Genomic DNA, 16,813 nt, shown 5'->3' on the forward strand with positions numbered 1-16,813 from the left:
GAACTGTAAAAATAAAACCCGTTAATCTGCTTTTCCTGATGAGTGTTTGAATTTCTGAAGGCTGAACATATTTTCCTCTTACAGCTGTAAAAGAATTCCATTATTTTGCAACATTAGAGGTTGAAAAAAGAAGCACCATCTTTTGCCTTATCTGTGATTACATGGCATGCTTTCAAGGCCAAATGTTACGAATTACCAGTATCTATGAACAACAGAAGTATAAGGACTGTGATAATCTAAAAAACATTATTTGCAATAGGTTTAGTGCAGTAAGAAAAGCATGCATTTGCCTCATTAGGATAAGGACTCCAGCTCTACATTTTTCCAAAGCAAGAATTTATTTCTTCAAATTATTTTTCATATTGGACAAAAGAATCCAGTAAGTTTTTTTCCAAGAGAAAAAAAGACTGACAGTTGCCAAGACATATTATCTAAAGTGACGTTTCATTCTTGCATCTCCTAAAATACATCCATTCAGCTCAAAACAATATTAATCAATTAACAAAAGACAATGGACACCAAAACGTTTTGGTAGCTTGAGGTACTGTGTTCTCACTGACTGCATACAAGCCACTCCCTGGAACACACTAACTTCTATCTTTTCCCTTTACCCACTGTGTAATTTCTTACAGTGAATTACTAATGAAAGTGCAACTTACTGCATACAATATTCAAACATATTAAGAACATGTTTGCAGCATGCAGCCAAGAGTCTGCAGCAGCTGCCTGCAAGCGATTTACAATAAACATAAACATGTTCTCTACATCTAGTACATTCAGTTGGCTGACATCTCTAAAACAGTTATTCCAGAAAATTCTGAAATATGGTCTGTACAAGCTTGTGGAATAACATAGTTTGTCAAGGATGCTGCTGATACTGTCAGTATTCTTCAAGGCAAAGGGCTAGAAAACTGTTGGAAATTTTAGCTTGTAATTGCAAATAATATTTTAAACACAAGCCTATATTACACAACCTAATTCAGATACCTGCTGCCTCTTTACTTCTTACCTAGCACTGAGCATGATGTTCAGTCTTGCCCAACCCAACTACTGCTTCCTCTTGCATGACCACCCTAGCTGATCCAGTCTCTTATATGTCACTTACCGATACTGATTTCTTGGGAGGCTGTGGGCTTAACCTGAAAGCATTTTGCAGGAGCACAAATACAGGGATAGGAAGGGTATGGTGCAAAACGGATAACGCCTGTCATACAGAAAAATGGCAGGATGGGTTTGTGCCCTCTGAGAGTCTAAACCTAGTAAAGTGGAGAGCACTCCTTCCTTTGCAGATGCAGTCAGTAAGTGGTTCACCTCAGAATCCTACTAGAAGTCCATGGTAATTAATCACAAGCCATCTTCACCCTGCATGTGGCACAGATTCTGTAGCTAGTAGCACCAGTGATATTAGCTTTGACACAGATTAGGGTTACAAAGTTTGTTAGTCTTGACACAAGATTTTAACATACACCACATTTTTCAATTTTGCTCAAGAAAGCAGCAAATTACAAGCAGTCATTTTAGCACTCAGTTTGCTAAAAATCTCAAGAAATACCAGAAAACATTTTGCTGTAAAAAAACATTGTTTGCTGTCATGGAACAAAGGAAGAAAACTATTATTTTCTGATTTTTATGTATTAATCACTTCAGCTTTATTAGCAAACACAACAATATAAGAAATTAATATAAAAACCTAAAGATGCAATATTTTCTTTGCTATAAATTGCTACACACTATTCAGTGACTGTGGGTGCTCTTTATTCACTTCATCTCTTAAAATACACTTTCTCTTTTAGTTGAAAAGCAGGTATTAAATCACTTTTTTCCTGTAAAGCACAATACTGTACATGGGTAATAGTAAAGAACAATAAATAGAAATGTTAGGTAAGAAATTTATTACTGCAAAGTAACAAAACTAGATTTACTCTCTAAAATTATTTTTATGACCTATCAGTACAGTAGACTTGGCAGGAGAATCCAGCCTGTATTTACATGTATCTGTTTCGAATGTATTCTCTGTACATGAGGAAATCATCTTTTCCCAGGGGCTGCATGTTTCCTCTTCCAGCCTGAATGTGCGCATGAAAAATCTCTATAGATTTCCTATCAGCTCTTGGAGGCTGAACTTCATAAATATTGTCTTGAGAAAAGGAGGAGATGGGTATTCTGGAAAAAAAAAACCACAACAACAACAAAAATGCAGAATATTTGGAATTTTAGGTAAGAATTTTCCAGAGAGACGAGTATTTCTTTTCCTTGAAATATACATGAGAGGCAATGAAAGGGCAACTTCCCACTAGATAATTCATTCACCTAGATTTTTATCACTACTGCAGACCTGATAAGACCCAGCTTTCCAAGTAGGGTAATTAGGTAAGTTGTCACTAATCACATTACAGAATACTTTCTCACTTCCCTCCACTCTGCCCTCATTTCTTCATCCTTCCTCAGATCTGCTACCCGTCAGTAAGTACCCAAGCTGAAAGAGATCTGTGCCATGCATTATAGCAGATAATAGAAAAACTTTATTGAGCCAGCCACTTAGCAGCAATTATAACAAGCAAGTGAGTATACTCTGAACCAATATATAGAAAGGATTTATCAGATAAAAAATTTTCCATCAAGTTGTCAGGAAACAGATGACTTATTACCAGCAACAGCACTCTGTACATTGGGATTGCTGATATTTAATGAAAATACTTTTTAACATAGCTTTATACAATAACTACTATATTTGAATCCTAGTATGTGAACCTAGTCGTGAGAAATACATGAAGTTTTAGAAGTTTATGACCTTTTCTAAGCACTATTGCCAGTCAAACTCATAAAGTAGAAGCTGGTCTTTTAACTGTAACTCTTGAAAACTGTATAGCCAGCAGGTCAAGGAAAGTGATTGTTTCCCTCTAATCAGGGCTTGAGAGACCATATCTGGAACACTGTGTCCACTTTTGGGCTCTCCAATACAAGACAGACAATTAAGTATCTGGATGAGGTCACCAAGATGATTAGACAGCTGGAGCACATGGCATACAAAGAGCCTGCAAGTGCTGGGTTTGCCCAGCCCAGAGAAGAGAAGCTAAAGGGACCTTACTGCTATCTGCAGCCACCTTATGGGAGGGTGTCTGTGCGGAGCCAGACTCTTCTTGGAGTGTGTGACGAAAAGACAGCTTTCAAAAAGGGAATGGAAATTGCAACATGGGGCATTCTAGTTAGATACAAGGGAACTTTGTTCCAGTGTGAGGGTTGTCAATCACTGTTGTTGCTTAGAGAGGCTGTGGAGCCTCCCTCCCTAAGGATATTCAACAGTCAAGTGTATGTAGCCCTGAGCAACCTCATCTAATCTGGTCCTCCTCTAGGGGAGTGGATCAGATGACCTCCAGGGTTCTTCTCAGTTTTAATTTTCTATGGTTCTGAGCCAAACTCTCAGTAGCAATGTGTTCTCCACAACCAACTGCAAGGTAGCAACAAAACTATTTATACTCAATAAATAATAAATGAATAAATAATAGAAATATCTGTGTAGTAAGTAATTTTCATTTTAAAGCACTTTGGATATTGTGAAGGCTGCATTCCTAAACACACTATGTACGTTTCCCAGCAATATTTTCTAATCTATTTATAAAATACTCCCAGAGTTGAACAGTACAGATGTTTTACCTGTGTGATAGCAGATCAGTTTGGACTCATCAACAGAACATTCAATGACTAATACATTGCCATCTGAAGGTAACCTGTGCATTAACTTTTCCTTCTGTCAATACTATTTGATTTAGAGGAAATCAAAGTTTGAAATTAACTCCTAGAAAAAAAAAACTGATAGAACTATGATTATCTAGAACAGTGGATGCAATGCACATATAAATACTAAACAGTAGAATTAAATTATTTCTCAGTTATGAAAAAAAGTAACATACACATTTTAAAGTGTTTTCTACATCATCAGTTTCATATATTTGTAGCTCATATTTCAACTGGAGAAGCTAATTTACTTTCTAGATAGCTATTAAAATACTGCAGCTTTACAAAAACTTTATCTAAACAAAGCTGCCCAGGTATTCAGCACAACACAAAGATTTCAATTCTGGAAGACTCACTTTCCTACCACCATATACACTGAAGACTTTTCTACATCAGATCATTACTTATAGGTGGACCGAAAATGTCATGAGGCCTGGTAGCCCGCCTCATGCAGTAACTAGCAGCGATGTTTGAGGACAGATTACTAAAACAGAACCGGTACTGAACAATTCCTTCTCTAGTATATCCTCCTGGATTTCAGTAACCGGGATTTAGGATCTACCCGAAGCAAAATTTAAAACTGGACTACTGTTTCATGAAAAGTGGTTTCCACAGGTCTTTACTAGTTTTTCTAGTATCTCTGAGACTTATAGAATCCTGTGGGAATAAGTTCCATTACTTAACTGCGTCTGATGTGGCACTCTCTTAATTTGTTAGCATGGGCTTTGGTTGCTTGACTGGGAGAAAGGGTGAGCAGTCATTCTCTGTTTGCCGCCTCCACATCACTACCAGACAACCAAGTGTATTTCATACCTCACACACTAGTTATTTTCTGATCTACCTTCTCACCTTGCCGTTAATGCAGAGATCCTATTCTATCTATCTATTCTATTCTATCCTCTTTGATAATGCAATAAAGACCAAAACTGCATTTCATAACTGATTTTTTTTTAAACAAGCTTTCCATTTGTCATCTACTATTTTAGCTACTGAAGACAAATTTTCTAAATACTTTACACAGTAGAATATTTGAATAGTAGACAGTGCCAGTGGCTGAATGACAGTCAGGATGCTATTGTTACATCCTGTATTAGCATAGGCACATATTTTTGGGCTCAAAACTTCTTGGGTAAAATTACAGCAGCAATTTACTGTCAAAGCTCACTATTTCCAAAAGCAAGCATCGACCAGCCCAAATGCAATGAAGATTCAGATATTAGCATTATTGCCATATTCCACAGAAACCACAGTCATGACTTACTATCTGGGTGCTCTTCAAGAGACAAGAAGTTATTTTTATGTGTATAATCTCCTCTTTTAAGGGGAAAAAACAGGGAAGAACTGGAACACTCAAATGATGGTACAGCCCTTCTATAAATGAAATGCAGTAATAATCTTCTAGTTGCATTATGAGCATAAACTAATATTTGACACTGTTTTTAAACCAGGATCTCTATTAAAAATGCCCAAACCCCCTGTTTCCTTATTATGCAGCCTTTTATTTTATTATAATATGTTGGATTTCAGATGTTTCATCATGTGATAATTCATTAGTCTTATAAAGTGACCGCAATGTGTCATGCAGTATAGTATGCCTAATATTCCACTACTACTGGAATATGGTAAAGGTATCCATATTAAACTCATATTTTTCTATTTCTTATTTCAATTTGTAATTTTCCATTTTATACAGCAATACATACAGTTGATTATACTTTAACTGCAATGGTAGAATTACTTATACAGGTATACTACTGAATTTGAGACAATAAAATCACTGGTCAACCTACAGAGTTTGGCTACATACTTTAATCAAGTTACATTTTACCAGGATGTAAACAGAATTTGCTAGGTTATGTCACAGAAACATTTGGTCATTCTAGAATTGGAGAAAAAAGTAAAGCTAAAGAGTTTGCAAAAAATGAAGCCTTACTGCATAGCATATATATATTTTTTTCCTTATTTTAGATTGTATTAAAATTCCTGTTTAGGCTTCTTAGTCTTAGAATTCTGTGGCACTACAACAGAACGTAAACAAATACTAAAAATGTGAGCAAGTTACCTGCATGTACGGTTAGGGTATAATTTCCAAAATGCTTGCCATTTTTATGCTTTTCTTAAACCACACAAAACTCTTCTTTCAAAAGAGTTGAAGCTCTCCTGAGGAGTCCAACCTCTGCCATTATTCTCTCAATAAATCAGTTTTATTTTTTGTTGGTAAACTGTATGAATAGTATTATGGAAATTATATAATGCTTAATCTTTTCTTTCTATTTTTTCCCCCAACAACAGTGTGATAGTTTCTTCTCATTATCACTTCTTCTAGCTTATTGTAAAACATTAAGGTGGGTGTTTTCAGAACTGGTACCAAACATTAGTCTATCTAACTTTCTGTCTTCTATTGAGATGCTTTAAAAGCAGATTGCTTTTCAAAGAACCCATAGTTTCTGCAGATACTTATCTAGTTTAAAGCATTCAAGCTGAGACTCTAGCAACCATATTTGACTCTAGCACACTGTACTAACTTACAAATGTCACTATCTAACACCAAAAAGACATCACCTACTCAAATGTAGCTGGCCTGTCTAGTCCACTAGCAAGCGAACTAAGTAAGGACTAACTTAAGAACAAAACAAAGCCATAAGACTAATTTGATGCCTTCTTTATTTATTGGGTTTTTTTTTCCTAAAGACATGACATTTCTGAAGTACTACTGAGTCAAAAGTAATTTCCTTAGGCACAATGGAAGCTGGACAGAAAGCATATTTCAAGTATTTAGTAACTAAATCCCAATTTTCCACCTACTTGCTTCAACGTGATAAAAATATATTGAAAGAACCACATGTTCATGCATGCCAGTTTTGATTAATAATCCTGTATTAAGCTGTAACTATTTGTGGAGTGCTTGTATTATCCAATCATTTAATTAAAGTAATTTCTTTAACACTATTCATGTAAAAATCTAATCTACTTAATAAGTTTAATATCTTACAATAGAGTCATGAAGGAGAGCACATTATTTATGACTTGGCTATCAGATCTCCCTAGAGACCTGCAGCTCTATGGCCTCTAAATGAAAATTACATAGATAGGACCATAAACACCATGTCACGAAGGACAGCATCCTTGACATGCAAGTGCAATTATCTTCTTCCCACTTGTGAGCAGGCTTCATGGTTTAATGGCTTCACCAAGACTAGCATTATCTCTACGGTAAAAGATACAGCCAAAATCTTCAGTTACAATGAGGATGTTCCATACTTTGAGGAGTGCATGGGGATGTGCTTAGCTCCTAAACATAGCGTTCACCAGAAAGCCACAGCATCTGTTTCGACATTGATTAGTTCTCCTCAAGTCTCTAAAGTATATCTAAGGAAGGAGACAAAAATGTACTCTGTTGCCTTGTTTGAATCCTAGGCACATATATGTGACCTACAAAACTCTGGCAAATCTGGAGGTTTTATTTGTTTTGGTTTTGGTATCCTCTCCCCCCTCAAATGGTATCCCTTTAAATTGCTTGCTGTGCTCATGAAAAGCCTTCAACAGAATTTTCCTTCCTTAAACACCACCGCCTCCATACAACAACCTTTCAGTCACATTCTTTGTGAGTGGAGAGGACTGAAAAGCAGGAAACCTTCTCTCTCCAATAATACTGCAACTTGAGCCTTACAGAGCCTACCAGCAGCAAAACCTGGACTGCATCCAGGTCCCACAACAATCACCTGAAACTCCAACGGCATGGATAATTTCAAAATGTTAGAGAAAGAAGAGACTCTATTTACACAGGCATATATCTAAATGCACATTTTACAATCCAAATTAGAAGTAGCTTCTCTAGAGTGCAGACAGAAGGAATATGAGAGAAGGTCAGCACATCTGATACAGAAAGGTGATCTCAAAGGAAAGATAAATCTTTTAAGTAGGGATGATTTACACTGACCACAAACTAATTCAAAATTTAAAGATCAAACACACAAAGGAACCTTAGGATAGAACAGGACAAAACAAAACTAGTACCAAAAGAACTCACAAAAAACCCTCCAAAAAACCAAACAAAACCCCCAACCTACCAAAAACCAGAGGAATATTGTTTTCTTTTTGGTAAGGAAAAGCTTAGACTTACTTTTTCAAACAGAATTACTTGAATACAGCAGTTCTCTTAAACAAATGAACAGCAATATTCATCATTTCACAGAGAAGACAGAGAAACAGGTTGAAGAAGGATCCTGAGAATTTTCATTAAAAAGTCTAAAAGTAGATGGGCTAAGGTGGTATATAGTTCAGTACTTTCTAATTTTTGCTAGAGACTGTTAATATTACAAAATCCCAAATTCAACAAAACCATAGTATACAATGTAGAAATAACTAGATTTACTGTCATATTTCACAGGAATCTGTTACAGTCACATTTTTAGAGGATATGATTTCAATGCTGCTGACATCAGGATCAAAATGAGACTTCATAGGCAAAAGTAAGAAACACCAGCTCAATAACTCCAAAACAAAATTTAAAAAACCAAGCTTCAAGACACGGAACTTCTGAAGTATTTTAACAGCCATCACTGTACTAAAAGATACAATAGTTCTTTATTTAAAATTTTGAAAAATGCAAATTTAATAACAGACAATATTTAGACAATTAAAAAATATTAATCTAAGACCACTTATAAAAATAATAAAAAAATTTCTAGTCTTGTGAGACTACTACATTATCTTTTTAATACATGACATATAAACCTGCTAAACCAGGTGGACAGCAGATACAAATTAAATTTCTATGTGCGTTGCAGTAACAACAAGGTCCCTGTCAAGTCAGAATTGTACTGAACTATTGTTTTACAGCTCAAAATATTTTTTCAGTTTAAAAAAAGAGCAGTTGGGTTTTGAAAAATTATGGTTAAATTTCATCACAAGTCGTGTATCATTCAGAAGTTGCAATCCACTGTTGCAGGCGGCTTTTTTTTTTTGTTTGTTTTACCATCAATGGACAGTCTGAAATTTGATATGTAGTTTTTATATTCAGGGTTCAGTGTAGATAAGGAGGAAATACAGAGGACCCAGAGATCAAGTGTGAACATTCAGTAATTAAAAATGTTGGTTTGGTTTTTTTATACATATATTTGAAACATATCAATAAATGAAAGTTATTATCTAAATCAGCATGAGGCAGATAAATGGTTAATTTTATTGTTTTATTGTTAAAATACATTCAGCACCTCAGTTGACAGCTACCAAAAATGCTAGGCACATAAGCTTTTTCATCTGAAAAAAGCTCAAAGCTCAATATTGACAGAACAGATGAATGGGAAAAAGATAATTCTTCCTACATACATCGGGGTCTGAATCACAAGGACTTCAAACCATTTTCCCCAGATCCCTGGAAAAAACTCATGCTCTGCTCCCCGATCTGTCATAAGGGTGTTATACAAGATGACTGAGCCAATCTAATAAAGTGCCAACAGCCACACCAGAAAGTCCTGCTGCATTTGACCCTGTGGCTCTGTCTCTTCTGTGCTGGCACTGGGACCTTCACTGGTCTAAATAATCTCATTAATCTACCAGGAAACTATTTGCCTTTTTTTTTTTTTTTTTCCCCTCTTTTTTTTTTTTCTGAATTAGTTTGCTGCAGACTGATGCGCTGAACTGTTTTACGGAGCACTGTAGGAAGTAGCAAGGCTTGCACAAGTAGCTGAAAAAGTAGGTGATAAGCAGGGAGGGAAGAGCAGGACCTCCCCCTTTTGGTGGCACTGAGCAGTTAGAATCGGCTCAGATATTTTGTTAATTGCTCCCATCAAATCCAGTCATGCTATGACTTATATCATAATACCAAATCGTTTCACCTGTCAAACTTCAGTAGAGTATTTCATAAAACATCACAACACGGACTTACTTCCTTCAGTCCCCTGCCAGCTCTTTTCTGGAGAGTCCTACAACCCTGATCATACTATTGGTTTTCCCCAGACCCTTCCCAGTAGTATCCTTTTTGAGATGTGTGACTAAAAATGAACAGAGCATTCAAAGCCAAAATGACAAAATAATTCCTTATACTTGTCTTTTCTAGCCAACATGAAGTACCAAGTACTTTCAGGGCAAGTGCCCACAGTGACTTTAAAACCACTTCCCCAGAATACAAAATGAAGATAACTCTTGTCATTTAGTCAAGCCACTTTGCAAGAGACAAGCACATAGTGCTCAAGCCACTCTGAATCCCAGTGAAAGACAATCTTTCATCTTCAGACAGAAGAAAAAATCCAGGTAATTTATAAACAGCCTGATCAGTAAATTTCACGAGAATTCTCACAGCCAATAAATGCTGAAGAATCACAGAAGTGCTTTGTTTAAAATACTGAGACTCAGAGAGATGAAAGACTCAAATTAAGCAAGGAAAACTAATCCTTAAAGCTGTTTTTATAGTATCAGAACAGTGGGTATATGTGAGTCAAAAGAATAGGAGAAATTGAAGTTACTGTAACACACCTATGTTGGTTCAGTTAGCCCGAAGTGGTTAATTATCTTCATCTCTGCTCTGAATCAAGAGCTAACAGTGAGCTGCATACTTCTGTTTTATTTAGAGGTACACAGAAGTTTAGATCATATATGCTTCTTAATATACAGCTGTTAAAGAATACAAGATCCAGTGGAGGACAAAGTAAAATGAATCCAAATAATCACCAAACCGGAAAGAATTTCATCCATCATAGAGGCAAAGAGTTTTTAGTTAAGGAGGGAAGTAAGGTAGATGACTCCCAGCTAAACACAGATACTCGTATCTCCAAGGAGCTGAAGCAGTGCTTGTTTTAATCTAGAAGCATAGCTATCCTGTTTCCAAGAAAAGGAAGAAATAAAATGAGTTGTAGGTAGTATCTCTTCAGACACTTCTGGGAGATTTCAAAGGAGAGACCAAGGATAAAAAAAAACCCCAACTTTGCTGAAGACTGAACACTGCTCAGACAAAGGGCTGTCTAGCAAGGTGTTCTATTGAAGTGCAGAAAATGTTTAGTTTAGTTTTGTGTTGGTTTGTGTGTTTTTTTGTTTTGTTTTGGGTTTTTTTGTTTTTTTTTTTTTTTTAAAGGAAACCCTGACTGCCACCTTATCAGAAGACAGATAAGACACCTTTGTGATTTAAACTTCAACAGATGACAGAATATAAACAATTTCTTTACCTATAATTTCCATGAATATTCATAACAATCCCCTATTTTGTGAATAAATGCTTTCATTGAAGTTATCTAACCTTCTTATGTGAAGCAACATATAGAGGTGCATATATGAAGCAGAGAGCATGCAAAAAAGCACTGTACTGTGAAACTATCAACACACTTGAGAATCCAAGATAACTTGTAAATTCCAAAGCCACTTGTTGACTAATTATGACAGTTTTTGATTCACTGTTTCCACAGCAGCGTCAAGAAACTATTTAGATATTTTGCATGGATTTAACATAAAAAATAAATATACTTAACACCCTAAGACATTCATTTACTTCTGCCTTTGAACAAAAGGAAGCCCCCAAGAGCTCCTAGGATGTGAATACACAGAAAGATGACAAATTCAATATCAGCCTTTTCTTCAGTACAGTTATGAGTGATAATGCCAAATACAAATACAAAGCTATTTTTTATCTAATCCTCCAAGAAACAGACCTTATACTAACAAAGTCATATGGAAGTACTGAATGAACAAGAGAACTGCTCTATACTGAGGTAACAGCTTTCAAAAGTAACTAGAGGGGTAAAACACTTCATTAAAATTATAAAATGTACTGCTCTATTTTTAATTTTATATTTAAAAGTGGTATTATAGATTAAAATATGCCAGTAGAAGATTTAATTAACAAAAATGGAAAATATAAGGTCCTCCATTGTTCACTTCATTCAAAGAAGTTTGCTTTGTTACTTTTATCTTGGTGACAAAATAATGTATATAATGTGCATATATGCAGAAACAAATGGTAAAAAAGCCCATATACTACTTGTATGTAGTTAACTGCTAACTTGTAGATAGTTGCTACTCAGTTTGAGTCATCACTTGGATGACAAGCAGAATCTAGGTAGTCTTGATTTAAAAAATTAAGATTACACATTTAACATCCAGGGAACTTTTGAAAATAATTACTATGATATATCTCTGAAGATAGGGTATGTTTTTCGGATATTTAAGGAGAACACAGCCCCAGACCAGGCTGCAGGTATCACCTACTAAAGTTCTCCTGCTTGAGCATCATCAGTGCCCTACAAAACTGAACAGGACAGTAGATACCTCGGGATTAATTAAAGTTGGTGTACAAGCAATGTTGCTATATTGCATAGGCTACAATGAGTAAAGCACTGACAACAGCTTGGACCCCAATGTATGCACCTGGCTACTCTTTATTATCTTTAATATTATTATTTCCACACTGTCCTGGTTTTGGCTGGGATAGAGTTAATTTTCTTCCTAGTAGTTGGTACAGTGCTGTGCTTTGGATTTAGTTGGAGAATAACTTTGATATCACACTGATGTTTTAGTTGTTGCTCCGTAGTGCTTACCCTAGGTCAAGGACTTTTCAGTTTCCCACGCTCTGCCAATAAGGGAGCGCACAAGAAGCTGGGAGGGAGCAGAGCCAGGACAGCTGACCCAAACTAGTCAAAGGGGTATTCCATACGTCATGCTCAGTATATAAACTGAGGGGAACTGGCTGGAAGGGGCCAATTGCTGCTCAGGGCATCGGTCAGTCGGTGGTGAGCAATTGTACTATGCATCCTTGCCTTTCTTGGGGTTTATTACTCTCTTTTTGTTGTCTCCCTTTTCATTACTATTATTATATTTTATTTCAATTATTAAACTGTTCTTATCTCAACCCATGGGGTTTACCTTGTTCCCTGGTTCTCCTCCTCATCCCATCAGGGAGGGTGGGTAGGGTGAGCCAGTGGCTGCATGACACTTAGTTGCTGGCTGGGGTTAAACCAAGACATGCGCTGTTCTCCAGAAGTGCTGCAGTAAATCAAAACACTCAATAGCCTGTTCAGCAGGGAATCAAATTTTTCATACTCCTAGATAAATATAAGTAGCACTCTGGAAAGTGATTTAGCCTATATTTTTTGACAGCGTTATTTATACCACACCGCAACGAGTACTAGGGAACTAGGAACAGGTGCACCATGTCAGCCAACAGTAATTATACTACAGTACTCAAAGTCTCTCTTCACATACATGATAAGAAATCGTGCTAAATGTATTCCAGCTCTGTTTAGCTCTATATAGCTCTAACTAAAATTCTACTCTTTTTTTCCTTCATAGAATTTCCATGAACAAAAAGAGAAACTTCAATACCCTACATTCTCCACTTGCTGTTCAGTATTATTTCCACTCCATCACTGTAGTCACTGTTCAAGTACCCATTTTTTGCTTCTAATTTATACTTAGAGTCTCAAATTTAAGACAGAAATTTCTCTTCAGTATTGCTACAATGCATATTTGAATTCATAAATATCACTAAAGTCACATTGCAAAAATAAGAAATATCTTTTTTTATATTGGCTTTACATATTTGATAAAAATGGCCAAAAGGTTTAAGGTTGTGAGGCTGGTTTTTGGTGGGGTTTTTGTTTGGTTTTTTTTAATGTAGAAAAAGGATATTAAAAAAATATTTCTTTAAAAAATGTGGAAATGACAGCAACTTAACCTAAGCCTAAATTATATCTTACTGCTGATGAAAAACCAACATTCTAGATTGATTACTTCATTTTATTATGAAAAGGACTGAGGTTTAATTGCATTTGTATCTGGAAAGAACTACTGGAGAATCAAATTTGCCAGATTTTTTTCAATTTAAAAATGCACTAAACAACAAATTAATACAAGTTACCATAATTTTTCAATTTCTTCATGTGCCCCTTGAAAAACAAGGACATATACAGTTCAAGAAGCGCAAGATGTACCTCAGCTGCTCTCTCGACCTAATCTTGAGTATAGTATGTTCATGTTATTTTCTCTCTAAATAGTATTCTCCAAGGAGATTCTTGATTCAGAGCAGCAATTCAAGCGCAGGAAGCTTCCTTGTTTCAGAATTGAACATGCCTTTAAAGAATGGCTACGTTTATGACTCTTCTTGAAAGAGCAATCTGTCACTGTCCAAACAGTATTTAAACCTTCTTAAAAAGATGCAGAACAAAAGCTGAAGACAATTTTTAAGCTGTATAAAGATATACTTCCATAAAATAAAATAAATTACCGACTAGAAGATACCCTGTTTCCTCTCAGATCTGCACAGAAGAGCATGCTTGGTAGAACTAGCAGAGAAAGATGACCTACATGACTTCAAGAGGAGGAGTGACAGAAAGCACAGATTTGTGTGTTCTATGACTGTTACACTTCACTATTTGGACACACACGGAAATTACACTTGAGAAAGGAGAAAAATGAACATCTAACTACCCAAAACCCACCAGAACTGTGTATAGACTCTCTTTAATGTGTCCATTTTACAGCAGCATAGCATAGGGAATAATTTATTCTACTTTAAGAAGGCAAGAAAGGAACGATTATCTCCTACACTGTGAAACATATGCTGGGAGATTCTGAATTACAAAAAAAGAATCACCTTCATTCATAGCAAAAATATTCCTAGGATAAAATTTTCTTAAAAACCATTTCCCTTCAAAACATTCAGGGTTGTTTCTTCATATTTAAAAACAGTTTTACAGTTTGCCAACCTAATTTACTATTTTAATATCCATCAGATATATTTTATAATAAAACTACAGGGATATATACCTACAAAGTGTAAGCTTATTAATGATGAACAATGCACGGTGGTATCACCATTTTAAATGTATATAGTACCAAATGACTAAGTGCTGATATTAGGCAGTATTGTCTCATACACAATATTAAACCTGTTTGATGTTATCCTACACCCTCAGCCCCACCGAGACATGCCCAGTCTCTATCCCTACTTGGGAGAATGCTATGCTCAAGGTTCCCTCACTTCTTCAGTACATATGGGGGTGGACTAGAGGCAGTGCAGGAAACAAAGCTGAGCCTTCTCTAAATCAATGGATTGCAGTAAAGGTCTTGCAGTACTATGAAATGGCCGTACTCTTGGGTGAGAGATCATGTACCCTAGAGACAAAAGTAAATAAAAACCTGCCTTGGTGAAACTTCAAGCTGCCTACAGTAAAGGAAGATGTCAACTGGGAAGTTAGGACTTGGTAATCTGAATTCTAAGAGCTGCTTCAATAATAGTATGACATTTGGATAATACCATGACCTTTTTTTTTATACCAGTACTAAGAAAAGATGCAAATGATCTGGCCTATCACTAGAGGCCATTCTTGTACAGCAGTAATCAATCCATAATCTCAAACAGTTAAATTCCTTGTTTCAGTATAAATTAAATATATGCACCTATTGTAATTTTAATGTTAGTTATTTTTCATATTAATTGAAAGTTATTCCGTTCGCAACAGAATACATAGAAGTTATTTCCCTTGGTAGATGTCCCTGGGGAGCAATCCTCCTACCATCTCACCACAACTGGCTTTGCTGAATATGGCTGTTGTGGTTTAACCCGGCAGGCAGCTAAACTCCACACAGCCATTCACTCAATCCCCTGCTGCAGTGGGATGGGAAAGAGAATCAGAAAAAAAAATAAAATTTGTGGGTTGAGATAAAGACAGTTTAATAGGACAGAAAAGGACAGATAAAAGAATTAAAACATACAAAACAAGTGAGGCACAATGCAATTCCTTACCACCTGCCAACTGATGCCCAGCCAGTTCTCAGTAGTGGCCCCCAGTCAACTTCCCCCTAGTTTATATGCTGAGTGTGATGTCACATGGTATGGAATATCGCTTTGGCCAGTTTGGGTCAGCTGTCCTGGCTGACCTGTCTACTCCTAAGTTCTTGTGGCCCTTGGCTTACTCGCTGGCAGGGCAGCATAAAAAGCTGAAGAGTCCTTGACCACTGCTCAGCAACAACTAAAACATCAGTGTGTTATCGACATTATTCTCATCCTAAATCCAAACCACAGCCCTATACCAGCTACTGGGAAGAAAATTAACTCTTATCCCAGCTCAAATCAGGACAGGCTCCCATACTAATCTTTTGGGACTGAAGTATTCAAGAAGTGTTTAACTGTGAAGAAGCATTTGGAGCTTGATCTTCCCTTTAAACCTGTCACGACCTACTTACTTGTTTGGAACGAGATGCAAAAATTATCTATTATAACAAATGAACTTTTAAGAACATTATCTCTTCAGCTTGAAGCATGACTGACAAATTCATACAACCAGTATGTGACAAAGACCAGACAACCAAAAAACCCAAGGAGATACCTCTGAGGAAAATGTAGCAGCCTTGTTAAAATTGTTAAAAGTAACATCTATGCAATATTCAAGATGCTCTTTTCTTCAATTAAAACACTCTGCATACTGATTAAAGCTAGCATAGATCCTTTGACTTCAGTGAAACGTACAGTCATTGAGTGCACAAACAGCAGGAATCAATTCCCACTTTTCCCTATCTCCAGCACTCACCAGAAAAATAAAATGATAAAAATATCCTGTTTGACCTCACCATACTCTTCAAGTGTCTACTAAAACAAATACAGCGCACTTGTAGCCTTCTCAGAACAAATAAAATCAGATAACTGAACACTAAAAGACTAAACTGCAATCTTGAACGTTTTTTTAATGAAGGATATGCAAGTCAACAAATCCCTTTCGAACTACCTCTTTGAAAAGTAATCACAGCAAGAAGAAATTGCCTTTTAAACTCAATAGCTTCAGCACTTTGTTTTGTGATAACTCAGGACTGCTAAGAATTTTGAATACAAAAATCTTGCCACTACAAAAACTAAAATGAAGCAAAAACCCAACAGAAAAAAACCACCCCAAAACCACAAACCAAAACCAATCAAAACAAACCCCAAACACTAACCCACCCCCAAAAAAAACCTAATGAAAAAAAAAAACAACCAAAAACCCAGAAAAAAAATCTTTTTTAGTTACAAGGAAGAGTAGGAACCCAATACTTCAAACTATGCATTGAATCCTCTTATGCAGTAAAAGCAACAGAAATATGACCCTCAAACAAT

General features: G+C 36.1%; 1 protein-coding gene across 3 annotated transcripts in view; it reads right to left on the minus strand.

The window, feature by feature from the left end:
* FIG4 (FIG4 phosphoinositide 5-phosphatase) overlaps positions 1-16,813 on the minus strand; it is a 77,187-nt gene that overhangs the window by 3,126 nt on the left and 57,248 nt on the right. For 2 of the 3 annotated variants that reach the window (XM_055713571.1, XM_027814635.2), the window contains exon 23: positions 316-2,163. The exons of the other annotated variant lie outside the window; for it this stretch is intronic. In XM_055713571.1, the coding sequence (XP_055569546.1) occupies positions 1,986-2,163 (178 nt within the window). In that variant the 3' untranslated portion in view covers positions 316-1,985. Of the gene's footprint in view, positions 1-315; positions 2,164-16,813 lie in introns of those variants that run through there. 3 annotated transcript variants of the gene reach the window in all.

This window comes from Falco cherrug, chromosome 6 (assembly GCF_023634085.1).
Source record: "Falco cherrug isolate bFalChe1 chromosome 6, bFalChe1.pri, whole genome shotgun sequence".
Taxonomy (NCBI): domain Eukaryota; kingdom Metazoa; phylum Chordata; class Aves; order Falconiformes; family Falconidae; genus Falco; species Falco cherrug.